This window comes from Danio rerio, chromosome 13, assembly GCF_049306965.1.
Source record: "Danio rerio strain Tuebingen ecotype United States chromosome 13, GRCz12tu, whole genome shotgun sequence".
NCBI classification, from domain to species: Eukaryota; Metazoa; Chordata; class Actinopteri; order Cypriniformes; family Danionidae; genus Danio; species Danio rerio.
In genome coordinates, this window is record NC_133188.1 from 43,724,796 (window position 1) to 43,751,035 (window position 26,240).

The 26,240-nt window shown below is 33.7% G+C and overlaps 1 protein-coding gene across 2 annotated transcripts in view; it reads right to left on the reverse strand.

Annotated features, from left to right (window-relative positions):
- The window catches only part of loxl4 (lysyl oxidase-like 4), a 56,793-nt gene that overhangs the window by 26,419 nt on the left and 4,134 nt on the right, over window positions 1-26,240 (reverse strand). For both annotated transcript variants that reach the window (XM_073920266.1, XM_002664212.8), the window contains exons 3-7: window positions 23,412-23,737; window positions 21,310-21,524; window positions 12,033-12,071; window positions 9,618-9,831; window positions 7,482-7,662 (exon numbers count right to left, since the gene is read on the reverse strand). In XM_073920266.1, coding sequence (XP_073776367.1) covers window positions 7,482-7,662; window positions 9,618-9,831; window positions 12,033-12,071; window positions 21,310-21,524; window positions 23,412-23,737 — 975 coding nt within the window. The remainder of the gene's footprint in view (window positions 1-7,481; window positions 7,663-9,617; window positions 9,832-12,032; window positions 12,072-21,309; window positions 21,525-23,411; window positions 23,738-26,240) is intronic.

The window sequence follows — 26,240 nt, forward strand, 5'->3', positions numbered from 1 at the left end:
TAATCTTATGGAACACTTCTAAATCATGGACAGTTTTATTCTTATTTTCCCAATGTTTTTACTTTGGCATGGACAGTTTTTTTTTTTTTTTTTTTTTTTTTTATAGTTTCTTTATTTATATATTTATTTATTTATTTTTTATTTTATTTTATTTTTTTTTGGTTATCAATTGTATAATTAGTTTAGTATACAGTCTGAGAAAACTTTAGTTTTGTGCTTTTAGAAAAAAAAATATATATATATATATATATATATATATATATATATATATATATATATATATATATATATATATATATATATATATATATATATATATATATATATATATATATATATATATATATATATATATATATATAGGAATAAAGGGAACATGTTAATGCAATACATTTCTGGGAGAAATAACAATTTTGGCCATGACTGTACGTACAGTATATAAATTATTATTATTATTATTTGGATAGTACCGTTGGTTGTTAAACATTCCCCCATAAAACAGTTGTCATATATTGCTCAGTAAAGTTTCAATTAAATAATTCTATTATATTATATTCTTGATCATTTACAACTTGATAATTAAATACTTGATAATATTACATTGCTCTCTTTCTCTTTTCTTCATGCATGTTACACTCAGAAAAATATTTTGTTGCGTGCTTTCTTCGAAAATACTTGAGATTACCACAAAATTCTTGAGATTTTTTGGTACAACAAATTTTTTTGGTTCAATCCACTTCAATTTGTTAAGGTAAGGATTTGTGTTAGAACAACATATATGAATCGTGAGGAACCCTGCATTTTTTTCGGTATAGAATGACTATGAACTGTAAACTGTAAAACCCTCCGACTTTAATTTGATTCATATTCATAACCCAAGTGCTTTATATTCGGCAGGACAATTTGTCTATTTGTAATTATTGTGGTCAACTTGTGGTGCAAATTTAGACCCACAAAACAAAAACAGTGAGCCATACAAGTTTGAAATGCCATGATAGTGAGTAAGTGATGACTGAATTTTCATTTTTGGCTGAACTATGGCTTCATGTTATACTAAATGTCTGGAAAAATCAGCCAGCACAGTTAAGACTATACCAACACCATTATTCAGGATCATGTCTAAATGCAGTAACCACAGTCTGTTATACATGTAGCCCATCTCAACAGATTTCCTATTTTTACCGCCTGTCCTAAACAGTCCAGCTCTGTTCTGTCATTGAAGCACTAATTTGTGTCTCTCTTCACTCACTATATGTTTTTGTGGCCTCGGCTGCACTGGGAAAATTATACAGGACAATAAAGTGCATAAAGACGCTATGGATGGCAATCTTTGATCTTAAATAGTCCTGCTACATCTTGATACATGAATGAACTCAAAACTCAGCAAGTGAAGTCACTTTCTGCTTCTGCTTCTTCTTTTATTTTTATTTTTTGGCCAATCACACTGTTTAAGTCATTGTTCATTTTAATTAAAATGAATACGTTTTATATCAGTAACAATAACCCTGTTTAGCTGCTTTTGTCTTATGAGATATACAGTTGAAGTCAAAATTATTAGCCCTCCTGTGAAATTTTTTTCTGATTCAAGTATTTCCCAAATAATGATTAAAGCAGGGATTTTTTTTTTCACAGCATTTCCTATAATATTTTTTTCTTCTGGACAAATTCCTATTTGCTTAATTTTGGCAATAATAAAAGCAGCTTTAATTAAAATTTTTTTTGATTGTCTACAGAACAAACCATCATTAAATAATGACTTGCCTAATTACCCTCACTTTTTCGATTTAACCTAGTTAAGCCATTAAATTTCACTTTAAGCTGAATACTAGTATCTTGAAAAATATCTAGTAAAATATTATGTACTGTCATCATGGCAAAAATACACAAAATCAGTTATTAAAACCATAATATTTAAAAATATGTTGCAAAAATTCTCGCAATTAAAAAGAAATTGAAAAAAAGGAAAAAAATGTAACTAATAAATCCGACTTCAAGTGTAGTTTAATTATATATTTAATATTCTTCGATTTCTTCTTTATATTTTTGAGATAAGTCTCTTATGTGCCTAGATTGTAGCTCTGCACAAGAAGTTTGGCCAGAGGAGATATGGTCCTGCCCAACCGAGCCTTATTTCTCTCAAGGTTTTTTTTTTTTTCTTCACTTTCGACAATTGGTGAGGAATTTGTTTTCTTGACAGAGCTTCCACAGTGCAACAGAATTACAGAGACAGGACAAAAACGCATAATATTTGAATGCAAATATACAAACTGACAAGTGTATGTACAGCTATGTTACTATATACAACTCTCCAACGCTGTATTTATTTGATTTAACAGTGCTATAGTGAAATATTATTACAAACTTTAATATTACCAGTCTATTTTCATATTTTAAATGTAATTTATTCAGATTATTATACAAAGCCAAATTCAATGTCATCATCCTTCAGAAGTCATTTTAAAATGCTGATTTTGTGATCAAGAAATATTTCTTGTCATTACCAATATTAATATCTTTTTTATGATAACAATGATAAAATATTAGGATTATTTATTGAATACAAAATTCAAAAGAACTTATTTGAAATAGAAATCTTTTGTAGCATTACTCTTATTTTGATCGTTTAAATGCATCCCTGCTGGATTCAATATTTAATTTCTTTCAAAATAAAACTGAGCCAAATATTAGCTTGCTTATTACTAATATTACAGCTAGGGCTAGGCCAATAAATGATATTATATCAATCACGATACAATTTAGGTCAATAACAATGATAAGCTCTGGACTTTTTATTCTATATTGATCTAAAACCCAATCACACAGCAGAAATGTGCAACAATGGGGATCTATAAGTGTGTTGGTATTAGAGATGTACCGAATTTTCAGCCACCGAAAGTATGTTATGCCTTTCATTTTTGTTGTATCAGTCATTGCTGGAGTACTCTTTTAAATGTGGAAGCATTAACAACTTCAATTAAAATATATATCATTATCGTTCAATATGTAAAATAATTATCGATATTGCATTTTTGCCAGATCGCCCAGCCCTAATTACAGCTATTGAGGTGTTCAACACAACAGTCATTCATTCATTTTACTTCGGCTTAGTCCCTTTAACCATCAGGGGTCGCCACAGTGGAATGAACTGGCAACTTATCCAGCATATGTTTCACACAGCGGATGCCCTTCCAGTGGCAACCCAGTACTAGGATACAACCATACACACTCACATTCACACACATACACTACGGCCAATTTAGTTTATTTAATTCATCTAGAGTGCACGTCTTTGGACTGTGGGAGAAACCGGAGCACCCGGAGGAAACCCATACGAACACAGAGAGAACATGCAGATTCCTCACAGAAATGCCAACTGTCCCAGCCAGGACTTGAACCGCTAACCTTCTTGCTGTGAGGCGACAGTGCAAACCACTGCTAACCAGTTCTAACCACACGACATGTATTATATTATTGCTTTGAATACAATTATCAGCCAATTAACAATCAAATAACACATCAAACATAAAACTTGAAGTATTTGACTGAGTGTATTTGAGAGTGCTAAACAGTAACAATGACTAGATTACAGTATATTCATAAAATGAAACTAGTCGTGCGGATTCATTTCAAACATCTTTAACTGGTAAAAAATGGCTTATATAACAAAAAAAAACAGACCTCTAAAATCATCACTACTCATAAATAAACATTTCAACCGTTCACTTCTGTGAGAAGTGGCACCTGATAAAACATCCTTTATGAGTCAAACCCCGAGTGAAACCATTTCCCTACCTCTCTTAAAATAAAAACCTGCACAACACTGCGGCTGTGTTTTTCATCAAAGCGATATCAGGAAGTCTTCAATAAATTGCTACTGTCATCGTTTCTTTTTGGCAGAGCAATTATCGCATCTTGTCAGAGCAAACCAGTGCCAGGAATACAGATCAGTGGTGAGCTTTGATTCACTAATACGTACAGCGTACAGCCACAGAAAGTTCCTTGGCTTAAACAAAAATCATTATTGCCATTTATGCATGTTTTGCACCTGAACAGTGTGATATTACATCATGTAAGAAATCATCACGTTATCCCGCTCTCATTTTCAGCAGCAGACAGGCGTATCCCACAGATAAACAGAGCTTATGATTTAAGCTCAGACTCAGACAGAATCATGTGGCAAACTGTGATCGTAATCAAGCTCTTATTTATGAATCACCATATTGATTCAAAGCAGATTAAAGGAATATTTCCACCAAAAACTGTAAATTCAGATATTTAATCGCACTTATGTTGATCCAGCTGGTTTCAGAATGAGAGTAGGTAAATAGAAAGAGAATTTGTGTACTGTTCCTTTAAAGGCAAATGCTTTTTAAACACTCAACTTCCTTTAGTGAGTAACATTGCTGAGAAAGATCTGCAGGTTTACATAGCAGTAAGTCCCTCCAAAGTGCATTTTCCTCTGTATCTTTAAGCAAACTTTTCGATCTTCTTCAAACACCTCGATTATTTTCTATATTCAACTCATTTTCTAGCAGGAGCACATCATAGTATCCTAATTTAAATAATTTCTAGTGGTGTAACGAATCTCAAATTTCAGGGATCGGATCACATTATAGTTTTTTAGTCACAGATCGGACCATTTTTCAGGTCAGCCAAAAAGGGAAGGAGACAAATGTAATTTGCTTTCCATTTATTACAAACACAGCACTGCGAGAAACTTTTAGTTTCAACAAACAGAAATTAAAACCTATAATTTTATTCAAAAAAATAAAAATAAAAAATAATCAGACTAAATAAAAACTGCTACAACTGTTGCTGATAACCCTAAATGTATAAATCCAACATTATAATTTGTACAACCTATATTCTTTGGTTATTTTTAGTCTCATTTTCGATAACTGATTCAGTTTTTCACTCATAAAACTTCATGTTTCATTGCTAGAAGGATCATTTTGAAGTATTATTCAGTGACATATTTTTGATGCCTGCCTATTGGTTAAATAATGTCATTGCTGCCTACAGCTTTCATTTTTGAGCGTCAAGTTAAACGCATATAATGGTGATGTTAACCTTTACCATAAACATCAGTGGTTTTATTTAATCTATAAACTGTTATGCCAGTACTGTGTTATTTGGATGTAACTTAACTAACTCAAAAGACTAAAGACTGAATCTTAGGATTAATAAAAATATGCAAATCATTTATCATTTATGTTGCGTGGGTGTTGAGATCCCGATCTTTTAATGATTAATCTTTCAGCTAACACTGAATGCATTAATGCAAGCTAAACAATAAGAGACAGAAAACACTCTTAATAACCTAAGAAACCCACCACATCTTGAATAACCTACCACAACTTCTTCCGTCATCATATTTTATAGGAAAGCCTAAATGCTTTCATACATGTGATTTGAATGACACGAGAGGGGATCTCTCTGCAAACTGTACAAATTTAGGATTAATATACAATTAAAAATATATTAATCCGTGGGTCCAAACAGTGTGCTTTGATCTGTACATATGACGGATCAATCAAGATCAATTACAGCTCTAATTTTTTACCCAAAGGGACAAATTCCTAATTGAGTTGTTTTAGGGGTGTGTGTTGTCAGTTTGGCCAAGAGATACCGATTCACAGGTCTAATATACTGATACACATGCGATTTCTTCCCCTGCAGAAAAGTACACTGACACGGTTCTGAAACTCATACAAATGTTTTGTTTGCTAGCATTAAATATTTAAGGCATGATCTGTAAAGCCCTGCCCTCTTCTGGAAAGAGGATGGGGAGAGCAGCAGCTCATTTGCATTTAAGCAGACACATAAGAACAACGGTTCTGCTTCTGTTTACAGAATATACAGTAAGAAAGGATTTGTGATGTATTTTGAGATGCGTTCTATGAACATATGATTCTTACATTGCATCTGGTAAAAAATTGGCATATTAGGACCCCTTAAAAAAATCACAATATCAAAAATCACTACTACCAACAACATCACTTATCTTGTCTGACAATGTGTTCATTAAAGATCGACTGATATATAGATTTACCAGTATTTTTTCTTGCATATACGACAAATTTTGCCATAATTGAATATGGGTTTGTAATATCAGATTTCCTGATAAACCAACAATATCTCACAGCAATTCATAACTTTTGGATTTAGTAGCTAAATCGTATGAATTCGTACAATCTCATTCGTAAAATTTTGCACAATTTGCTCCTACCCCAATGACGGTTGGGTTTAGTGGTGGAGTTTGGTGAGACGCTTCCTTTTAAAAAAACCTTACATTTCCAATTGACTGAACTTGAAATATGCAAATTAGCCCCTAAACTGACAAATGTAAAATAGTTACGTTTCCTCATGAGATCAGGCTGGATAAACTACACAATTAACGCACAAATTTGAGGTGTTACATCAATGCTTGATACGTAGTTCATGTTGCCTGGCTATAATATCCATCAAGGTTGTTTCATAAAATAACTTATCGTAAAATTAAATAATACAAACATAAATTAGCATGTTGGAAATAAAAGCACTGAATTTCATTCTCCGTTGTTTACACTTGACATTAGTCTCTCATTAGACTAGTGTTTACTAGCATGAGGGCGGGGCAACCCATCACTCACATGAGACTGACCAATCAAATCAAATCAAAACCCAATGGAAAAACCTAAATCTTGCAATACTGTTTTTCGCATTTATGAAACTGTCTCAATCTGATTTTCAACACAATAGTGAAGAAAACTTTTTTGCCAACTCAATAGTAACTCAAAAGATCATGATTCACACTCATTGAGTAATTGCATTATATATATTTTTTTATTTTACATTCTTTAGTAAATAAAACATTGAGCCGAAACCTTCATGGTTTTGTTTGCCGAAGAATGTGAAATAAAAACAAAACACATTGTAGCGGCTTTCCAATTGCCGCTATTGTTGGTAGAGCAAGCAAGTTTTGTATGCCTAAAGTAAGAGTACGTAGGCAAAATAGATGCAAATTAAAACGTCTTTATTTTCCAATCAACATAATTACTTCATCACTTTTCCTTAATCCATATGCACTTCTCTGTTACCTTAAGTTGTACTTTGAGTTGAGTTGCGCTACGGTATGCTACGTTACGGTCAAAAACTGTGTGCTTCATACCAACACTTTCTTCCTCCATGCAGTGAAGCCACAGTTATATAGTCTCCTACTGATACCTTGTAGCCAATCGCCAATAAACAATGTATGGCTCCTACACACATGATGACCTTTTGAGTTATTCTGTTTATAAGATCAACACACCAAAATCAAACAATGCAGGAGCAAAGTGCATAATTTATTATTCAATGTATCAGTGATAAATACAGTTAATGAGAATGAAAATTATGCATTGTCACCCACTTGATGTTTCACACTTGACCAAAATGTAAGTAAAACAATGACAGAATTTAATTTCTGAGTGAATTCATTTGACAATTAAAGAAATTATTACCTTGACCCATGTAAGCTCCAGTCAGAGCCTCTTTGGCAGTGCCGAAGCCCAGCTCTCTGCACACCACGCTGGCTGAAATACGGTCCCACAGGTGGTCAACCACGGTTCCCCACTTTCCCTCACGCAGAACCTCGACTCGGCCTTCTCCCAGACGCGGCCCTGCCTTCAGACGCACTGACAGCTATGAGTGAAGAAATGAAATTGATGAGGTTTCTTTCATGTAATCATATTTTCCCACTTCTGGCCTGGGTTTTAGCCACAACACACATTTAAGGACTACAATCTTCATATAAGTGGTCAACAAATATGGTTTGTTTAACATTGATTTATACATATTATCCCGTAAATGTAATTTATTCCAATGATGGAAAAGCTGGATTTTTTAGCATCATTTCTTCTAGATCTTTCTATATGCTGGTCTACTAATAAAGAAACATTTATGGTTAGCATCAATGGTAAAAACTTTTATGCTACTTATATATATATATATATATATATATATATATATATATATATATATATATATATATATATATATATATATATATATTTTTTTTTTTTTTTTTGTGGAAATCCTGATTGAAATATACTTTAGGTTGAATAAGTACAGTGTCTGGCAGATCATTTGGACTAATAATACACTACACACATTAGTTCATTGTTAAGTGTTTATAGCGAGTGTTTCTAGTGCTTTGCTTTACCAGCCGTGGTTTTGACCTAAGCCTTGTGTTTTTTGTTGTATGCTTTTTCGCAGCCTTACATTTAATTACTACAATTTGGATGACCAGTATGTTCCTATTTTACTCTTGTATTGACCATTGCTTGCCTGTAAGACTAGTCTTACAGTATTAAACTGCACTTGGATAATTACCTTTGTTGTCCCTCAATTCGCTCCCTCACACCTACCTTTCAAAGTGACAGTCTGTATTGTTAACATTTTTTAATGATTACTTGTTGAAATAAGACATTCATTGCTTTTAAGAAAAATAGATGGTGCAAAGATAAAAATCACTGCACACTAAAATGCTTTAACAATGCTAACTGCTTTGTGTAGAATAAAACAATATGCCCCAAAAAAGCCATGGATACATGAAGTACATGCAGGAGATTGTTATTGCAGAGCAAAGCTCAATAGGAAGGAAATAAAGGAAACAGCTGATAGAATATACACTAACTTCTGCATTATTCTGCCATAAGATGGCGACAAACAGTCAATAACGCAAATCTGACAGAGATGAAACCAGAAAAGAAAGCAGGGGTGCCCAAACTCAGTCCTGGAGGGCTGGTGTCCTGCAGAGTTTAGCTCCAACTTGCCTCAACAAACCTCCCAGGATGTTTCTAGCAAGCCCAGTAAGAGCTTTATTACCTGGCTCAGGTTTGTCTGATTGGGCTTAGAGGCAAACTATGCAAGACACCAACCCTCCAGGACAGAGTCTGAATCAACGTATTCCTTCACAAAAAGGCAACAAACAGCCAAAACTAGTCCAAAACCACACTGTGATAGACAAGCAGATGCATATGAATGTGTATGTAAATATATGAATATATGTAGATATAAATATATGAATGTATCCCTGACATTTAAGGCGATTCAAAACTTCCTGATCAGCCTGCATTATTTAACGGTTGTTGTCTTGGGATAACATACCTTTGAATGTTGCAAATGACCAGTCAATATTGAGTATTCCAGACAGCCGTGAAATAAAATGGTTTACTCCACTTTGTGTATAACAAAGCCCCTTAGCTGTTAGTAATTCACTGTATACTACAGATTCACGTGTTTACTAATTGCTGGGTTATTCAACTTTTGCAGCAAGGTCTCACAAAACAAAGCAAATTAAAAAGTTTCTAGAACTTACTATACTAGAACTTCTATGTTAAGCTGCTTTGACACAACCTACATTGTAAAAGTGTTATATAAATAAAGATGAATTGAGTTTCTCTGGCTCAGTATATTGATGGTTTAATGGTTGCCAACAGTCATGGGTATATGCTTGTAGAGCAATTTACAACAGCTTCTAATGCGTCTCAACCAATCGGAATCAAGAATCACTGTTTTATAATTGTGTTTTATAATTGTCTCTTAATAACAAATTTATAAATTTATCTAAAATACTTAAATGTCTCAAAGATTACCTGGACAGGATGAGGTGCCTGCGGTCTGCCAGAGGACATACGGGCAAACTGTGGTCCTGGGACACAGCGGGCCACAGCATAGCGACCATTCTTGCAGGGGGCGGGGCTTCGAGGGATTGATAGCTGGGTGTGGCACTCAGCCAGACTGGGCTCTGTGCCCAAACAATGAAGTTTCTCAACCCAGAATCCCTTCTTCTTAGCCATCTGACTCAATCTGGAAGACATCAAGACCAATAACACAGTACATTCAAGTGGCTTTGTTGTGTGTTTTGTGATAGTTGAGATTGAATGATGTGAAACTATGTTGAAAAACAAAAAGGAGAGATAAAAATAGATGATAATATTAGTACCGCATACTGTATCATCAAGAGTAAAAAAAAAAAACACAGCATCACTTTATTTTGATGGTGCCTTTAACACATTTTGTTGAATTTAAGTTACATTGCATCTACATGCCACACTGTAAAAAATTTTAAGCCAGTTCAACAAAAAAAATCTTAGTACTAATTTCCTTCTGTTTTTTCTTGTTTACTCAACTTTTGAAAACATCAGCTACACTGACTGAAAATAATTTGTCAGTGAAACAAAAAATGTCTAGTTGAGTCAACTTAACATTAGTAGTTTTCTGGAAACCTGCACCTGCAGCACAACAAATATTTTTAAGTTGTGCAAACTGAACATTTCTTGTCTGCAGGACTGAAATGACAGAAGTTGAGTGAACAAGAAAATACAAAAGGAAATTAGTACTAAGAAATTATATGTTACCAGAGCAAAAGTTGTGTTAACTGAACATTTCTTGTCTGGATGGCCTGAAATGACAGAAGTTGAGTGAACAAGAAAATACAAAAGGAAATTAGTACTAAGAAATTATATGTTACCAGAGCAAAAGTTGTGTTAACTGAACATTTCTTGTCTGGATGGCCAAAAATGACAGAAGTTGAGAGAACAAGAAAATACAAAAGGAAATTAGTACTAAGAAATTATATGTTATCCGAGCAAACACACATGGCTCTGTTTTTTTAAGTTGTGCTGACTGAACATTTCTTGTCTGAATGGTCTGAAACTACAGAAGTTGAATGAACCAAAAAAATACAATTGGAAATTAGTACTAATAAATAAAATGTTATCGGAGTAAACACACATGGCAAAAAAAGACATACATTCATTTTCTTGCAGTACTTCACTAAAGTACAAAAACAAGGTAGTGTATCTGTAAAAAACAAAAACAAAAAAAAAACAAACACTAAGTCAAATTAATCACATGAAAAGGAAACACAATTATATTAAATATATAACAATTACAGCACATCTCTAATTCTCAATAGGTTATAAGACTGTTAGGTTAGGGTTAGCGTGACTTGACATGAACTTGCAAAGTTTCTTATAGTCAGTTAAATGTCTGTTGAATGAGCAGTATTAGCAGATATTAAGCAGACAGTTTACAATTACTCAAATGAGAATTAATTGGCATGTTGTTACAATGCAATGTCAACAAAATGTGCAATAGGGACCATCAAAATAAAGTGTTACCAAAAACACAACTGTGCAGACAAGAGGTAAACGCTACTAACATTAGCTTACTGCATGTACTGAGTACTGTACACTCTGTCAAGTAACCTAAAAAATTGGTCCAGTGTTTCATTTTGAATGCATTCATCTAATTATTATACATTTCTTGTAGTGTGAATATGCCAAAAAGTGAGTAATTCTACTAGAGCTGTGGCAATAAATTGATTTGAGAAATCATTCTGCGTCAATTCTACCAGGAATTGATTCTGAGCTTACTTTTTTCAGAACAGATGGTGCTCTAGGCTAGTTTTTAGGCATGAACAAATGTTCATGAAGAAAAGCACTTGTGCATTTGACAAAGTCATGAACCGTAAGTGGTCAAATATACCTGAATTTAACTCAATATCACCTTGACTTTATGCCACTATGAAATAAATAGCTGACTATGAAAATAATTAATTTATACCACTATAAAATTATGAATGGTTATTTTAGTTTCAAGTTGTATTTTTTAAAGCATGCAGTGCTATTTGTTGGTAAAAAAAAATAAGCTCAGATCTAAGAAAATAATTCAGAAAATCTTAGAATCAATACAGAATCATATATGAATATGAATTATTAGCTTGCTGATGTTCACTCCAGTTTTATCTTTATTATCCTGATATTGTAGATTTTGGACTGAAGCAGCTAATAATAATTTACAATAATAAAGGGCAGAGGGTTGCTAAAGAACTACTAAGATATTTCAGCTGCAGTCTGGGCTTTCACTGCCTTTCTACACCTCCCTTTCTTCATGTGTTCTTTTTTTTCCCTGCATCATTTAATTATAACCTAATTGAGTTATAAATTACCTATAACTTAATTTTGTCCTCCACTATGTACTTGAGTATGCATAGAAATATTTACCTGGTTGTTGAATCCTTGACTTTTTTATCCCATATTTTCCTGTAAACAGAAATAAATTCATATATAAGTGTCAACAAAAGCTGAAAACTATGGAATTTATGGTGCTGTTTACCCAGACAGAAAAGCGAAAAATAGCAATATTATACTGGCAATATGACAATATAAATGTACAGAAACTAAAACCCCACATCAGTTTTTGTCATTAGAGGCAGTTATATGGTAAAAAAGCACTATTTCTAGACTGGTTCATTACCATTTGTGTCTTCAAGGTAATGCAGAAGTCAACACTTTAAACTAAGGTTTCTTCAGTTTACATTTCTATTATATCATCATAAAAATGTATGGCCCACAGACAAAGACATCAAAGCTCACACACATATGTTTTAGCTTAATCTACCACTGAATTGGCTTTCAAATATGTACGTTCTATAAACAGATATTTCCACTGGTTGGAGTCCCGGAATTGGCACAGCAAGAGTTCCTAAAAAACAAACTGAGACCAATTTACTCAGAATGAGAGAGGGAAAGAGAGAAAGAGAGAGGGAGAAAGAGAGAGCGATCCACCCAGAAACACCTGCCCTTTGATCCACCTGTCATCACAAAGAGACATTATTTTATCACCGTCATCATCACCATCTGTCCAGCTAGATGTGGTAGTTATTATAGATCTGGACTGGCAACCCACAATGATGTATGTTTAACTCACTACAGTGATTAAACCGAATTGTTTTATTTTCTGACTCCACATGCAAAAAGAATTTATTAAATGCAATTAAATGAGGACTTTCAAAATAGGTAATTAAATACAAATTTAATAGAGTCGTTCTCCTGGCTGAACCGTCTTAACAAATGAAATTTCATGAGAAAATATCAGTCAACCGAATAGAAACCAAAGTCAAATGCAGTGTGGAATCTCCAGTTTAACAAGCTCGTAAAATATCCTGGATGTTTCCACCATACCACAATCTGCAGCCTAGTGACATTTAAGTGACTCAAGACTACAGAATTAAAATTTAAAAAGTATGAGGATGGATAGACAGATATATAGATGTAACAATAGACGGATATGGAATTTGAATTTTATGGATGGATGGATGGATGGACGGGTGGACTTTGAATTTTGAGGACGGACGGACGGACAGACAGACAGATAGACGGATAGACGGATAGACAGATAGACGGACAGACGGATAGACAGACGGATAGACAGACGGACAGACAGACGGACAGACAGACGGACAGACAGACAGACAGACAGACAGACAGACAGACAGACAGACAGACAGACAGACAGACAGACAGACAGACAGACAGACAGACAGACAGACAGACAGACAGACAGACAGACAGACAGACAGACAGACAGACAGACAGACAGACAGACAGACAGACAGACAGACAGACAGACAGACAGACAGACAGACAGACAGACAGATAGATAGATAGATAGATAGATAGATAGATAGATAGATAGATAGATAGATAGATAGATAGATAGATAGATAGATAGATAGATAGATAGATAGATAGAATTTGAATTTATGGATGGATGGATGGATGGATGGACTTTGAATTTTGAGGACGGACGGACAGACAGACAGTCAGACAGATAGACAGATGGATAGACAGACAGATAGACGGATAGACTGACAGATAAACAGACAGACACAGACAGACAGACAGACAGATAGACAGATAGATAGATAGATAGATAGATAGATAGATAGATAGATAGATAGATAGATAGATAGATAGATAGATAGATAGATAGATAGATAGATAGATAGATAGATAGATAGATAGATAGATAGATAGATAGATAGATAGATAGATAGATAGAATTTGAATTTATGGATGGATGGATGGATGGATGGATGGATGGATGGATGGATGGATGGATGGATGGATGGATGGATGGATGGATGGATGGATGGATGGATGGATGGATGGATGGATGGATGGATGGATGGATGGATGGATGGATGAAAATTATGGATGGGTGGGTGGATGGATGGATAGATATAACAATAGATAAACAGGACAGACAGACAGACAGAAAAAGAGGATGGATGGATGGATAGATAGATGGATGGATGGACGGATGGATGGATGGATAAATGAAAATTATGGATGGATGGGTGGATATAACAATAGATAAACAGGAAAGAAAGAAAAAGAGACTATATCAAATGTGGCGTCTCTATGAAGAGATACTTTAGATAATAATAGTTTGTTATTTTCCTTTTTATTTGTTCTTAGAGTTTCTGGCACTGAAGTACCCACCTGCTCATGTAATTAGGGCAAGAGTTCCACCCTTGGTTTACTGCTGAACCAAGAAAACTTAATGATAGAGAGGGCTGGTCTGTTTGGAGACAACAATCATGCCACTGTTTTAGGCATTAGTCTGTACACAACTCTTTCTCTCTCACTGCGTCCCAGAAAATATGCTGGTGAAGCTGAAGCAGTAGGGTACTCAAAACTGTGATATAGTGCGAGTACATCCTAAAAACAGCACAGTTTAAGGACAGTCTCTTCAACCTACAATAACACATATTTTAAGGGTGGAAGTTTTCATAAAAAAGTTTTTCTTTTCAATTTCAGGCACTTTTATTTGTACAAAAAGAGTACATATATCCTGGAAGCCTGCGCATTCTCTTATTAACCAATACTGAATTCTCACTCTTATAGATATTATGTGTCTCAGATTTTCCATCAGACTTTGGGCCCAAACATTGAAGGAACTTAATTGTCTCAATAAAGAAGACCCCTTCCCCCAACTCTCAGTCCCAGGCCATTTTTTTATATTGTTAGGTTCCCTGTTTGGGATTTTATGGGATCGTAGACCACTTTTAACATTGTCTTCAAATATCTCAATCTATTTTGTTTATTTACTTTTTTTTTTTTTTGGTTGTTAATGTTACCTTTAGTCAACCTTTAACACATTTTCTGTACTTTTTGGTGCAGGATTTGATTAATATCAACATTAATAAAACAGCATTTGAGATTGTAGGCTTTAGTTAGCAAAACTGTCCCTGAATGCCAACCCTAAACTTGATCATATTTGCTAAATCAAATGTTTCTCAATCAATGAACTCGAAATAAAAAGTGTAAAGCCTGTCAATAAATGACACAACTAAACATACAAACTCCATAATTATAGAAGGTGATTGAAAGTTTAAGGACAGAATCAGACTGTATAATGTATTTAATAGTAATAGTGCATTTACAGTAAAATAGTGTATCTAATTTCTTTAGATGATAATTTCGCATAAAGATATTTGAGTCTGAATTGTGGCTCAAGTCTTTTTATTTCCTCGGTGACACAGACAGAGTATGTCCTGCTGACACAGCAGCCAAAGGGCGCAGCCATAATTGTAATCTGCTTTTTCCTTACTTGCCAGAAACGTGGAAATCTTCTAAGTGGCCTAACATTTAATTACAACATCTTCAGAGAGGCGATCCAGAAGAGGCAGTGTCAGGGCGGGACGGCTCACCATCACTGAATGACTGTGAGAGGAGTCGCTCTTCAGTGAATCTGCCAAGTCTGGCGCTTATAGCAAAATGCACGAACTGCATGGTGAGGTCAGGTACTGGGCATGCTCACATACGAGAAAGAGCCAACTGGAGATTCCCTAGGATGGAAGCCACAAAAGCCACAGCAAGCACTAAAATCTGTAATTTAAGTTAAAATGGCGTCTTCGAATTTCTGTTTGTGGCTTGTCTTTTAAATCAGGAACAAACAAAAGTTTGCTTAAGTGTTGCTGTGACCTCCAGGACAGATTAGGATTCTGAGGGGGGGAAAAGGCACAAAGCCTAAAAAGATAACAAAAACCTGTCAGCTTTCTATGGAAACCTGTTCTTGACTGGTAAGAAAAAAAATCATGCATTAAGTTAAAATTCTGGTCTAAAACAAAAAATATGACTTACTATGTCAATACTCCACTGATAAAAATCTAAATTATTACTTACTAAATTAAAAATATGACTTTTAAAGAAAACAGAAATGTTTAAAGATATAATTTTGAGTTATCAAATCATAATATCAACTTTTTATTTTGTAATTTATTATTTAAATCATAATTTTGATTTGTTAAGTCATAATTTTGAGTTATAATTACATTTGTTTATCTCTTAATTTTGACCTAATAAGTCATAACGTCATAAATAATTGTCATAATGTTGACTTTAAGTAATAATTTCATTTTTTTATTCACATAATTTTAATTTAGTAAGTCACAATTTCGACAGTCAATTTTACTCTAGAAAAACTTAATTTTTACTTTATGAATCTTCTTTTTACCCTAAAAAAATCATAATTGTGACTTTTTGAGCCATAATTTTACTTTAGAAAATCCTTATTTTGACTGAGTCATAATTTCACTTTAGTAAATCAGAATTTTATCTTTGAGTCATAATTTTAACTTAGTAGATCATAATTTAAACTTTTTGGGTCAATTTCACTTTAGTCAATCATAATTTTGACTTCGGGTCATCATTTTAACTTAATAAATCATAATTTCGACATTCTGAGTCATAATTTCACCTTGGTAAATCATAATTTAGATTTTTTGAGTCATAATTTCGCCTTAGTAAATCATCATTTTGACTTTTAAGCAATAATTTTGGTTTTACTCATGACAAAAAACCATGACTTCTTCTTACACTGTAAAAAGTTCTTGTTGCCTACATTTTTTGTTAATTTAAACTTTTTAAGTCATCTCAACTTACTTCGGTCACTGCCAAACAAATGTTATATCAAACCTGACTAACTTATTGAAATAAGCTAAAGTAGCATAAAAAATATTTTGTTGTCGTGACTTGTTGACGGTCTTTCTTTTTCCTAGTGCACAAACAAAAGGAAATTGCTCAATGAACTGTTTATCAGAACACATTGTTCACTAGCATACACAGATCATGTGGAGAAAGCAAGTAGAACACTTTTAAAGCCCCAGTACAAACCTACAACTAAAAAAGCTTGTGGACCGCAGACCCATAAGATTAAGGTTGTGCTTTTTATAACGAGCACATGGGTCAACGCGACAGCAGAGCCAAAGCCCATTCAGACGATGGGAATGAAATAGTTGCGCTGTGACTGTGGTTCCTCAAAAAAATACCTCTGAGCCACAGCAGCCTTCTATAAGAGGAGCAAAGTAAGACAACAATGAAAGGGAAATGACAAATCAAAGAATAGCAGGTAGGAACTGTAATAACCTTGTAAACTATTTTAAACCCATTCATTTAACACATTGTGTGGTATTATTGCTTGGCACTTTATTGCTAAATACAAGCAAAAATAAAGGTACCAGAACTTTCACTGGAGCTGAATTTTTTTTTCAAAAGGTACACATATGTACATAAAGGCACCACATTTGTACCTCAAATATAATACCTAACATTTTTGGCTGAAAAAAAGCTGAAAACATGTAAACACTGACTTCCATGGTCAAAAATCAATACTACAGAAGTCAACAACTGGTTTCCAGCATTCTCCAAAATATATTGTTTTGTGTTTAATGACAGCATTATTGAGTGAACAATCCCTTTCACCTAGAGGGTTAGTATAGGAGAGGGAAGAAAATAAGTAGCAAGCTAGATAATGTACAGTAGATGGTAAGATAAATGGGTAGGTTGAATAAGTATACAGACAAATATTATAGCAGAGAAAATAAGAAGGGACAGACAGACACTAATTGTGCATATATGCTTATAAGCTCACAAATATGAGCACAAAATTGCTCCCAAAAAAAAAAAAAAAAACCGGTAAAAGCTTTTGAAATATGCTTATCCTGCATCCTGACCCTGCAAAAACACAAGAAGAATCTGCTGCCATTTTCACTGTAAGTTCAATGAATATTCTCTTTAAGACACAGCACGCAATCTTTATGAATGTCCTACAAGCAAAAGTCAACAGTAATCTGCTTTTTACACACGGCTGAAGCCAGAATTATTATTATATTTTCCTCTGATTTCTCTTGCAGAACACACACATTTCTAAACATAATGGTTTAAAAAAAACTTATTTCTAATAACCGATTTATTTTATCTTTGCCATGATGACAGTAAAAAATATTTGACTAGATGTTTTTCAAGACTCTTCAATACAGCTTAAAGTGACATTTAAAGGCTTAACTAGGTTAATTAGGCAAGTTAAGACAATTAGGCAAATCATTGTATAACAATGGTTTGTTCTGTAGACAATCTAATAAAAATATTGCTTAAGGGAGCTAATAATATTGACCATGAATTGGTTTAAAATAAATTAAAAACTGCTTTTATTCTAGTCAAAATAAAACTAATAAGACTTTCTCCAAAAGGGCTAATGGTTTTGACTTCATCTGTATTTAAAAGAGCTGACCAAGAAAGACAACACTGCGACAGTATGATACACAGTTCAGAGAAACTATCTTTGAGGAGGTTGGAGAAAGTCAAGGTTGGCAGTCTCAATAAAATCATTAAACAAACCTGAAACCCTTTCTCTAACTACAGACACTTTGAAGGCTTTAAACAGATGTCCCTTTCCAATAGCAATCAGCAAGGATATTAGACTTTTCACTTGGACCTAAGCGTTCAGAACAGACTGTTCATTTCAGAAACGCTGGGGTCTCGATAGCATCAGTAGAACTGAAAGATCTTTTAATCATTGGTTAAGTGCTTAGGTTTGTGAAAGGTGCCTGGAGAATGAAGATAAGGGTAACAGACGTGCCTTTTCAGCTAACAGAGGAGCTGAATCTTTCATTTCCACCACACGAAGAGACAAACATCTTTCTGCACTTAGACATGAACTTTGTCTAGAATATCATCATTATATCTTACTTTCACTCTGACGTGTTATCACTACATCCTGTGTGGTCCATCAAGAATACAAAACCAATGAATGAAAAGAAAAACGCAATGAAGAAAAAGACAAGATCCTTTGTCAAACTGTTTTTATCTGAAATAATTGCAATTATTTTAAATTTAAACCATCTCTGGACTAATATATATATATATATATATATATATAAAAAAAAAAATATATATATATATATATATATATATATATATATATATATATATATATATATATATATATATATATATATATATATATATATATATATATTTAAATATCTTGCTCAAAATTACTGTTTTTATTGTTTTATTTGATTAAATTAAATGTTGTAAGCATGAGGGACTTAATATATTTATTATATTAATTAAAATACACACCCTGACAAAAGTCTTGTCATCGATCCCAGAAGTAAGAGCAGCAATTAATAACTAAACTTCTAGATGATCATTTGGAAAAGTGTCAGAAGGTTGATATTTCTGATAATTTATCTGTTGAACTGCATCCAAATCATCACAAATACTGCAGAAGACCTTTTGAAACCCACATGGACCCAAGATTCTCACAGAAATCAGGCAAGTTTGTTGAAGGAAAAGTATAGTATAGGGGCCTGTGCGAGATCTGCAGAGTGGATGGCAACATCAACAGCCTGAGGAATTAAGACATTTGTGCTGCCCATTACTTTACAAACCACAAGAGACGGCAGATTCTTCAGCAGGATAGCGCTCCATCTCAAACTTCAGCCTTCACGTCAAAGTTCCAGAAAGCAAAGAAGGTCAAGGTACTACAGTATTGGCCAGCCAAGTCACCAGACATGAACATTATTGAGCATGTCTGGGGTAAGATGGAGGAGGCATTGAAGATGAATCCAAAGAATCTTGATGAACTCTGAGAGCCCTGCAAGAACACTTTCTTTGTCATTCCAGATGACTTTATTAAGTTATTTGAGTCATTGCAGAGATGTATTGATGCAGTCCTCCAATCTTATGGGAGTCAGACACAATATTCATTCTGTTTCCACTGCACCATGACTTTATATTCTATACCGTACATTATTTCTGTTCAGAGTCAAGACATTTGTATAAGCAAAGTCATTACTGTCCTAATTAAATAATTAAAAATTAAGACATGAACATATTTTATTTTGGTAAAATAAGTGTAATGTAGAGGCCTTTGCCTTTTATTTAAGCCACTTCTGACAACAAATGATCAAATAGAAGTCAGGTTACTATTTGTTGATCCAAAAACTTGCATAGGCGACAAGACTTTTGTCAGGTAGTGCATTAAATATTTTTTAATAATATAAAAATGTATTTTAATAATATTAATGTATTTTTAATAAATTGTTTTTAAATAATTTGCAGCCATATTATTGACTAATATGAAAATATTTATATGATTTATTTACAATATAGATTGTAAAGGAATATTTTCTGTCTTTTAGTTGATATATGAGAGACTTGCTTTGTTTACCAAACAAAGTGGATCTAATTGGATTTGCATTGTAAACATTGAATACAAGTTAAACAGGTATTACTTTTTATTTCATATATTAAGGTTTTAGTTGTGATACTCCTAAATTCATTCCGCATAAATCCGCAGATTTTTAAAAAATTCTGCACAAAAATAGAAAAAAAAGTCTGCAGATTTATCTGGCCCTTATTTACGAGTCATATTTGTTTTAAAGAAAATGATATATTCAGCATTTTTTATTAATCAAAGTCGACAGTAAATGAATATTGTAACAACATATATAAATATATTCTTAACTAACAATAAAATCCTAATTAAATATAATAAAATACATATCAAACATGTTTTAATGGGAACATGCCACACTAAAAATTTATTAAGAGAAATAAATTAATTTAGCATGTTTTTGATAGTTATACAGTATCATTTTTGCCATTTTCACACTAAATATTCAATTCAATAAATTCAAGATTTGCTTATGCAGTTGACGAAAAAATGTTTTTTCAGAAAGGTCACATTCAAAATATATTCAAACAGAATCCAGCTATTTAAATTCACAATACTTCACTTTTTGTGACTGTATTATTGATCACATAAAATGGTGTCTTGGTGTTTCTTTCAAAAACACACACACAAAGTCCTTATGTACCCTTCCTTAAAAAGAATGTGAAAACAAAACTGTATTTAATTGCACAGTTCTGCTACAAAGTCAACCAGACAGTCTTTTTTTCTATCCAAGTGGGAAGTTTTTGGCCAGAATAAGCTGCAGTCTGGAGAAGATTTTATGCTGTTAGTCAACAGTCTGGAAAGCCCTGCACTAACACAATGAAATTAAACAAAACTTGCATCAGCCAATAACAGTGAATTAGCACAAAACGCTGGGTTTTAATATAATGCTAATTATCTCAGGACCAAAACCTCAGAATCTGCTGCCAGTGCACATGCTGTGTTTCTCATCAGACATGCAGGACTCACTTGTAGGTGTTCATGTTGGGCTGCTCCGCGTCAGGAAAGCCAAGCATCCCACACACGACTCTGCTGCTGTTCAGACTCCAGCCTTTATCACACACCTGTCTCCATCTCCCAGCATGCTTTACTTCCACCACACCCTCAGTGATGAGGGCACGGCGCTTTGTAACCATGAGGACTGGCTTGAGACGGACTTCTTCAATCCTTACCCGACTGGCAGACTAGAAGAAAACCCAACATTTTGTCATTAGCTGCTTTTGGAGAGGGAAAAATCTTGAATTTAACATGGAATGCAAAAAAAGTACTGTGAAAGCATCCAAAAACATGCAAAACTCTACTCATGTGCTACATTTCAAGTCTTCAAAGCCATGCAGTACTATCAATTCAGGTTATAAACTGATTATATATGCAAACCTAAATGAAAAAAGGTTGGGACAGTATGGAAAACTCAAATAAACAAAAGGAAGAAGTGATTTCCGAATTTACTTTGACCTGTATTTCATTGCAGACAATATGAACACAAAATATTTCATGTTTTGTCTGGTTAACTTCATTTCATTTGTAAATATACATCCTTTCCTGTCATTCAGACCTGCCACACATTACAAAACAAGTTGGGACAGGAGAAATTTATGGCTAGTAATCAGGTAAATTGGTTCAATAATGATGTGATGTCAACAGGTGACTAATTCTTCATTCATTCGTTTTCTTGTCGGCTTAGTCCCTTTATTAATCTGGGGACGCCACAGCGGAATGAACCACCGTAACTAATTATGATTTATACAAAAGCAGCATCCCAGAAAGGTCTAGTCCTTTAGGAGCAAAGAAGGGCCAAGGATCACCAGCCATTTAATGTGTTCCTCATGACGTTTATTTATTTAATTACTTTTTAAATAAACACTTATTCCAATTTTGGTTCTTGCGACACACTTCCAAAAAGTTTGAACAGTACATTATTTACCAGTTTGTAATGTTGCCATTCCTTTTCAAAACACTTAAAAGATGTTTAGGAATTGAAGACACCAAGTGATGAAGTGTTTCAGGTGTAATTGTGTCTTAAGGTGAGCAACAGTACGGGGTTGTTGCATTGTGCGCTTTCTCTATTGGAAATAGGTCAGGACTGCAGGCAGGCCAGTCAAGTACTTGTATCCTCATCTTCCGCACTCAGTACTTGTCTTGTTGAAATACGTCCATTTCTCCCTAAAAAAAATACCTGAAATGCTGATTAATCTGACCACAGCGCACATTTCCACTGTGATCGTTCATACCGGATGCCTCCGAGCCCAGAGAAGTCGACAGTGCTTCTGGACACTGTTAACATAGGGATTCCATTTGGCAAAGTACAGTTTAAACTGGTTTGTTAAAGTAATCCTGAGCTCATGTAATGATGTCGCTTATAGATGAATGATGATTCTTTATGCAGTGCCACCTGAGGCATAGGAGATCATGGTTGTTCAGCTTGCGGTTGTTCAGCTTGCGAGGTCATGGTCATTTAGCCTGAACTTTTATGCACTGAAATTCCTCCAGATTCCTTAAAACTTTTAAATATGTTATGCACCATTAAAAGTAAAATGCACAAATGTCCTCCTATTTTGCTTTGAGGAACAATGTATTCAAACATTTTCTTGGTATTTGTTGGCAAACTAGCAATCCTCAGCCCATCTTAGGACTAGACCTTTCTTGGATGCTGCTTTTCTAAATCATAACTACAATCACCTGTTAACATCGCCTGTTTCAAATTACATCATTATTGAACCAATTTACCTGATTACTAGCCATAAATTGCTCCAGTCCCAACTTTTTTTTGTAATGTGTGGCAGGTCTGAATGACAGGAAAGGATGTATATTTACATATGAAATGAAGTTGACCAGACAAAACATGAAATATTTTGTGTTCATATTGTCTGCAACGAAATGGAAGTCAAAGTAAATTTGGAAATTGCTCCTTTTTTATTATTATTATTATTTGCATTTTTCACACTGTTCCAACTTTTTCTGATTTGGGGTTGTGGAAATCTATTGAAAACACCATTAATACCATTAGGAATATTATATAATATAAATATTATAGTAAGGGTTGATCATAATCATTTCTGACATCTGTTTACCGGATTAGGAAGTTGCTGTCTGGATAACTGATCCCATCTGGTTTGATCCTGTGAGTGTCCATTGCCCTGTCTGAGATGCGCAGGTGTCCTCGGGTTGGAGTAAATGTCCTGCCAGCGGTTGGACGTGACTGGGTTTGGTCTGAGTGCGATGGTGTGCCCTCTTCTGGAGACTCCAGGATATGTTTGATCCAGCCTTCTCTCTGGACTGCAGACCACCCCGAGATCCTCCGAGTGTTTGCAGTCATGAACGCCCCATCCGTTTGACCTGCAATCTCTCAGAGCTTTCTCCGTTCCTTCACATCTCACATTATCCATCCAAATGGGGCCTGAAAAGGGTTATAAAGCATCAGAAGGATGAATAAATCATCAGGTGTCTTAAAGAGGAAGTTCAGCCAAATATGAGAATTTGGTCATCATTTATTCAAGACTCGCTTCAGCACAAAAAGTGAATTAGATGTTTAAATGTCTAGAAGTGAATATATAAGTGCATTTCAAGTCTTTGTGTGACAAAAAGGCAAAAATTCAAGAAGTTATTTAGAGAAAAAGCTCTTTTAAGTCAGATCTTTTCAGTGAATTAGTTGAATCAATGGTTTGTTCGAGAATCCCAATGCAATTCTCAAGTTGGTTAACCTTCAAGGTAAAAATTCTTATGGTATTATCAATGTTTTTAGAAGATTTGGAAGTCATATAGACCACATTCATGCTATTGTATGTCATTTTTAAATGTAAAAGCATCAGTCTGAATTTTTTGTAAGTGAATTCGATGAGAAAATCAGTATTACATCTTATTCTGTTCACCAAACTAAAAGGTTTATTATTAAATGAGAATGAGTAAATAAAAATGTTTTTGCAACTGTTCGTTTAAGTGAGGCACTACCATCAGCTCCATAAATGTATCTTTTTAAGAAATCTTGCATAATAAATCAGCGCACAGCAATAAGCCTGCAGGCCAGACTTACACAATACAACTTAATATGGGAAAGAAGCGTCACCATCAAAAGCATTACAAAAGAGCTCTGGTGAAGCAGTCTGCAGGGTTTGTTTTAGTTTTAATGACAGTGTTGTCTTGCCAACTAAGTGTTATACATGCTTTGGGTTAGTGGCTGTCTTTATAGCTGCCTTAAAGTGAAATTACAGGGAGCGATTTGGGCGATGTAAAGAACAGTAGCTCTGTGCACTTGCACTAGTGAGAAACAGCTATTTAAAACAGCAGTGCGCCTTCATACTCAACTGCACTCACATAATCCACAGTTAAATGTGAAAATGACAGAGATTCAACACTTAAACCTCAGTGATTCAGGCAGTAATGAAAATCTGCTGTAAGAGCTTTTGCTAATATTTGCGTTATATGTAATTAATGTTCTCAGTCATTTCTATCTGAATGTTCTCTGAACGTTATTTCTTGATTGTATGAATGTTAAGGGAAAATTCTGTTTGATCATGCTGAAAACATAAAAACATTATTTATAAAAATAATTCTTGCTTTTTTTGTTGTTGTTGAATCAAATTTACTTTTCTAGTCATCTAAACTTACGTCAACCAAACTGATTAAAATATTAATTTAAAGTAATATCTGAAACCTGATTAAAATATTAAAATAAGTTGAAACAACAAAAATATTTGTTGTCTTGACTTTTTGTAATTCATTTGATTTAGTGTTTAGAACAGTGTGTTGATAGTAGGTTTTTCTATTTAATAAAAGTACATTCTTCGTACTAAAATGTGGAATATATAATATTAAAACTGAAAAATGTAAACAAATATTCTATTAATCTTACTGGAAGAGCTTTATTTGCATTATACAGTATTATAGTTGAAAACTACCAACTGACTTTCCAATTTAATTACATCTGAAAGTTCTTTTTTTAACACTGTCTTTGTTGATTTTAGTAGCTTTTAACATGTACAACAGAAATCAGAACCAAATAATAATAATAATAATAATAATAATAATAATAATAATAATAATAATAATAATAATAATAATAATAACAAATAAATAATAAAACAAAAAAATAGAAAAAAATGCAAGAAATACATAAAAATATTAATAAAAATATACAAACATATAAGTAAATGCATGTACTTACACATACAATATAAAGGTACATCATATAATAACCATGGTATATCAACAGCAGGTAATACAAATTATTCAGAGAAAAGATTTGTATCAGCTTCCTTCAGGAATCCTACAAATGGATCCCAATTTTTTTTACAGTTTTTTTTTTTTGGTTTCTCTACACTATAAAAATTTATTTTTCTAAAGTCAAACAACGGGCCAGTTCCTGCAAACATTGTCCAAAATGCGGGCTTTCTGCATTTTTCCAAAAACTAGCTATTATAAGTTTTGCATGTAATAAACTGAAAGTTAACAGTTTCTAATCTGAACTAGTTAAAGTGCTTGTAATAGGAAAAATGTTTAGAATACAAAGTTTTGGACATCTGGGTATATCCTGTTTTGATACTATGGATAAAGTTTAGAATTTTCCCCCAAAAATGTTCAACCAAAGGACACTTCCATAAACAATGAGAGTTCCTATCTCTTTTGTCTTTTTTTTTTTTTTTTTTGGTTATATGAGTGATAGTTAACTCAAATTATATCATTATGTACTCACCCTCCACTGTTTTCTAAACCTGTTTTAGTTTCTTTCTTCTGTTGAACACAACAGCCGATATCCTATAATATGAATTATTTGAAAGCAGCAGACATTGACTTCTAGTGTATATCTGATCCTATATGAATGTAATTGGCAGCTGGTATCCAAAATCCCTTAGAATATTTTGAGTGTGAGTAAATGGTGTGGAGTTTTCAACGTTTAGGTGAAC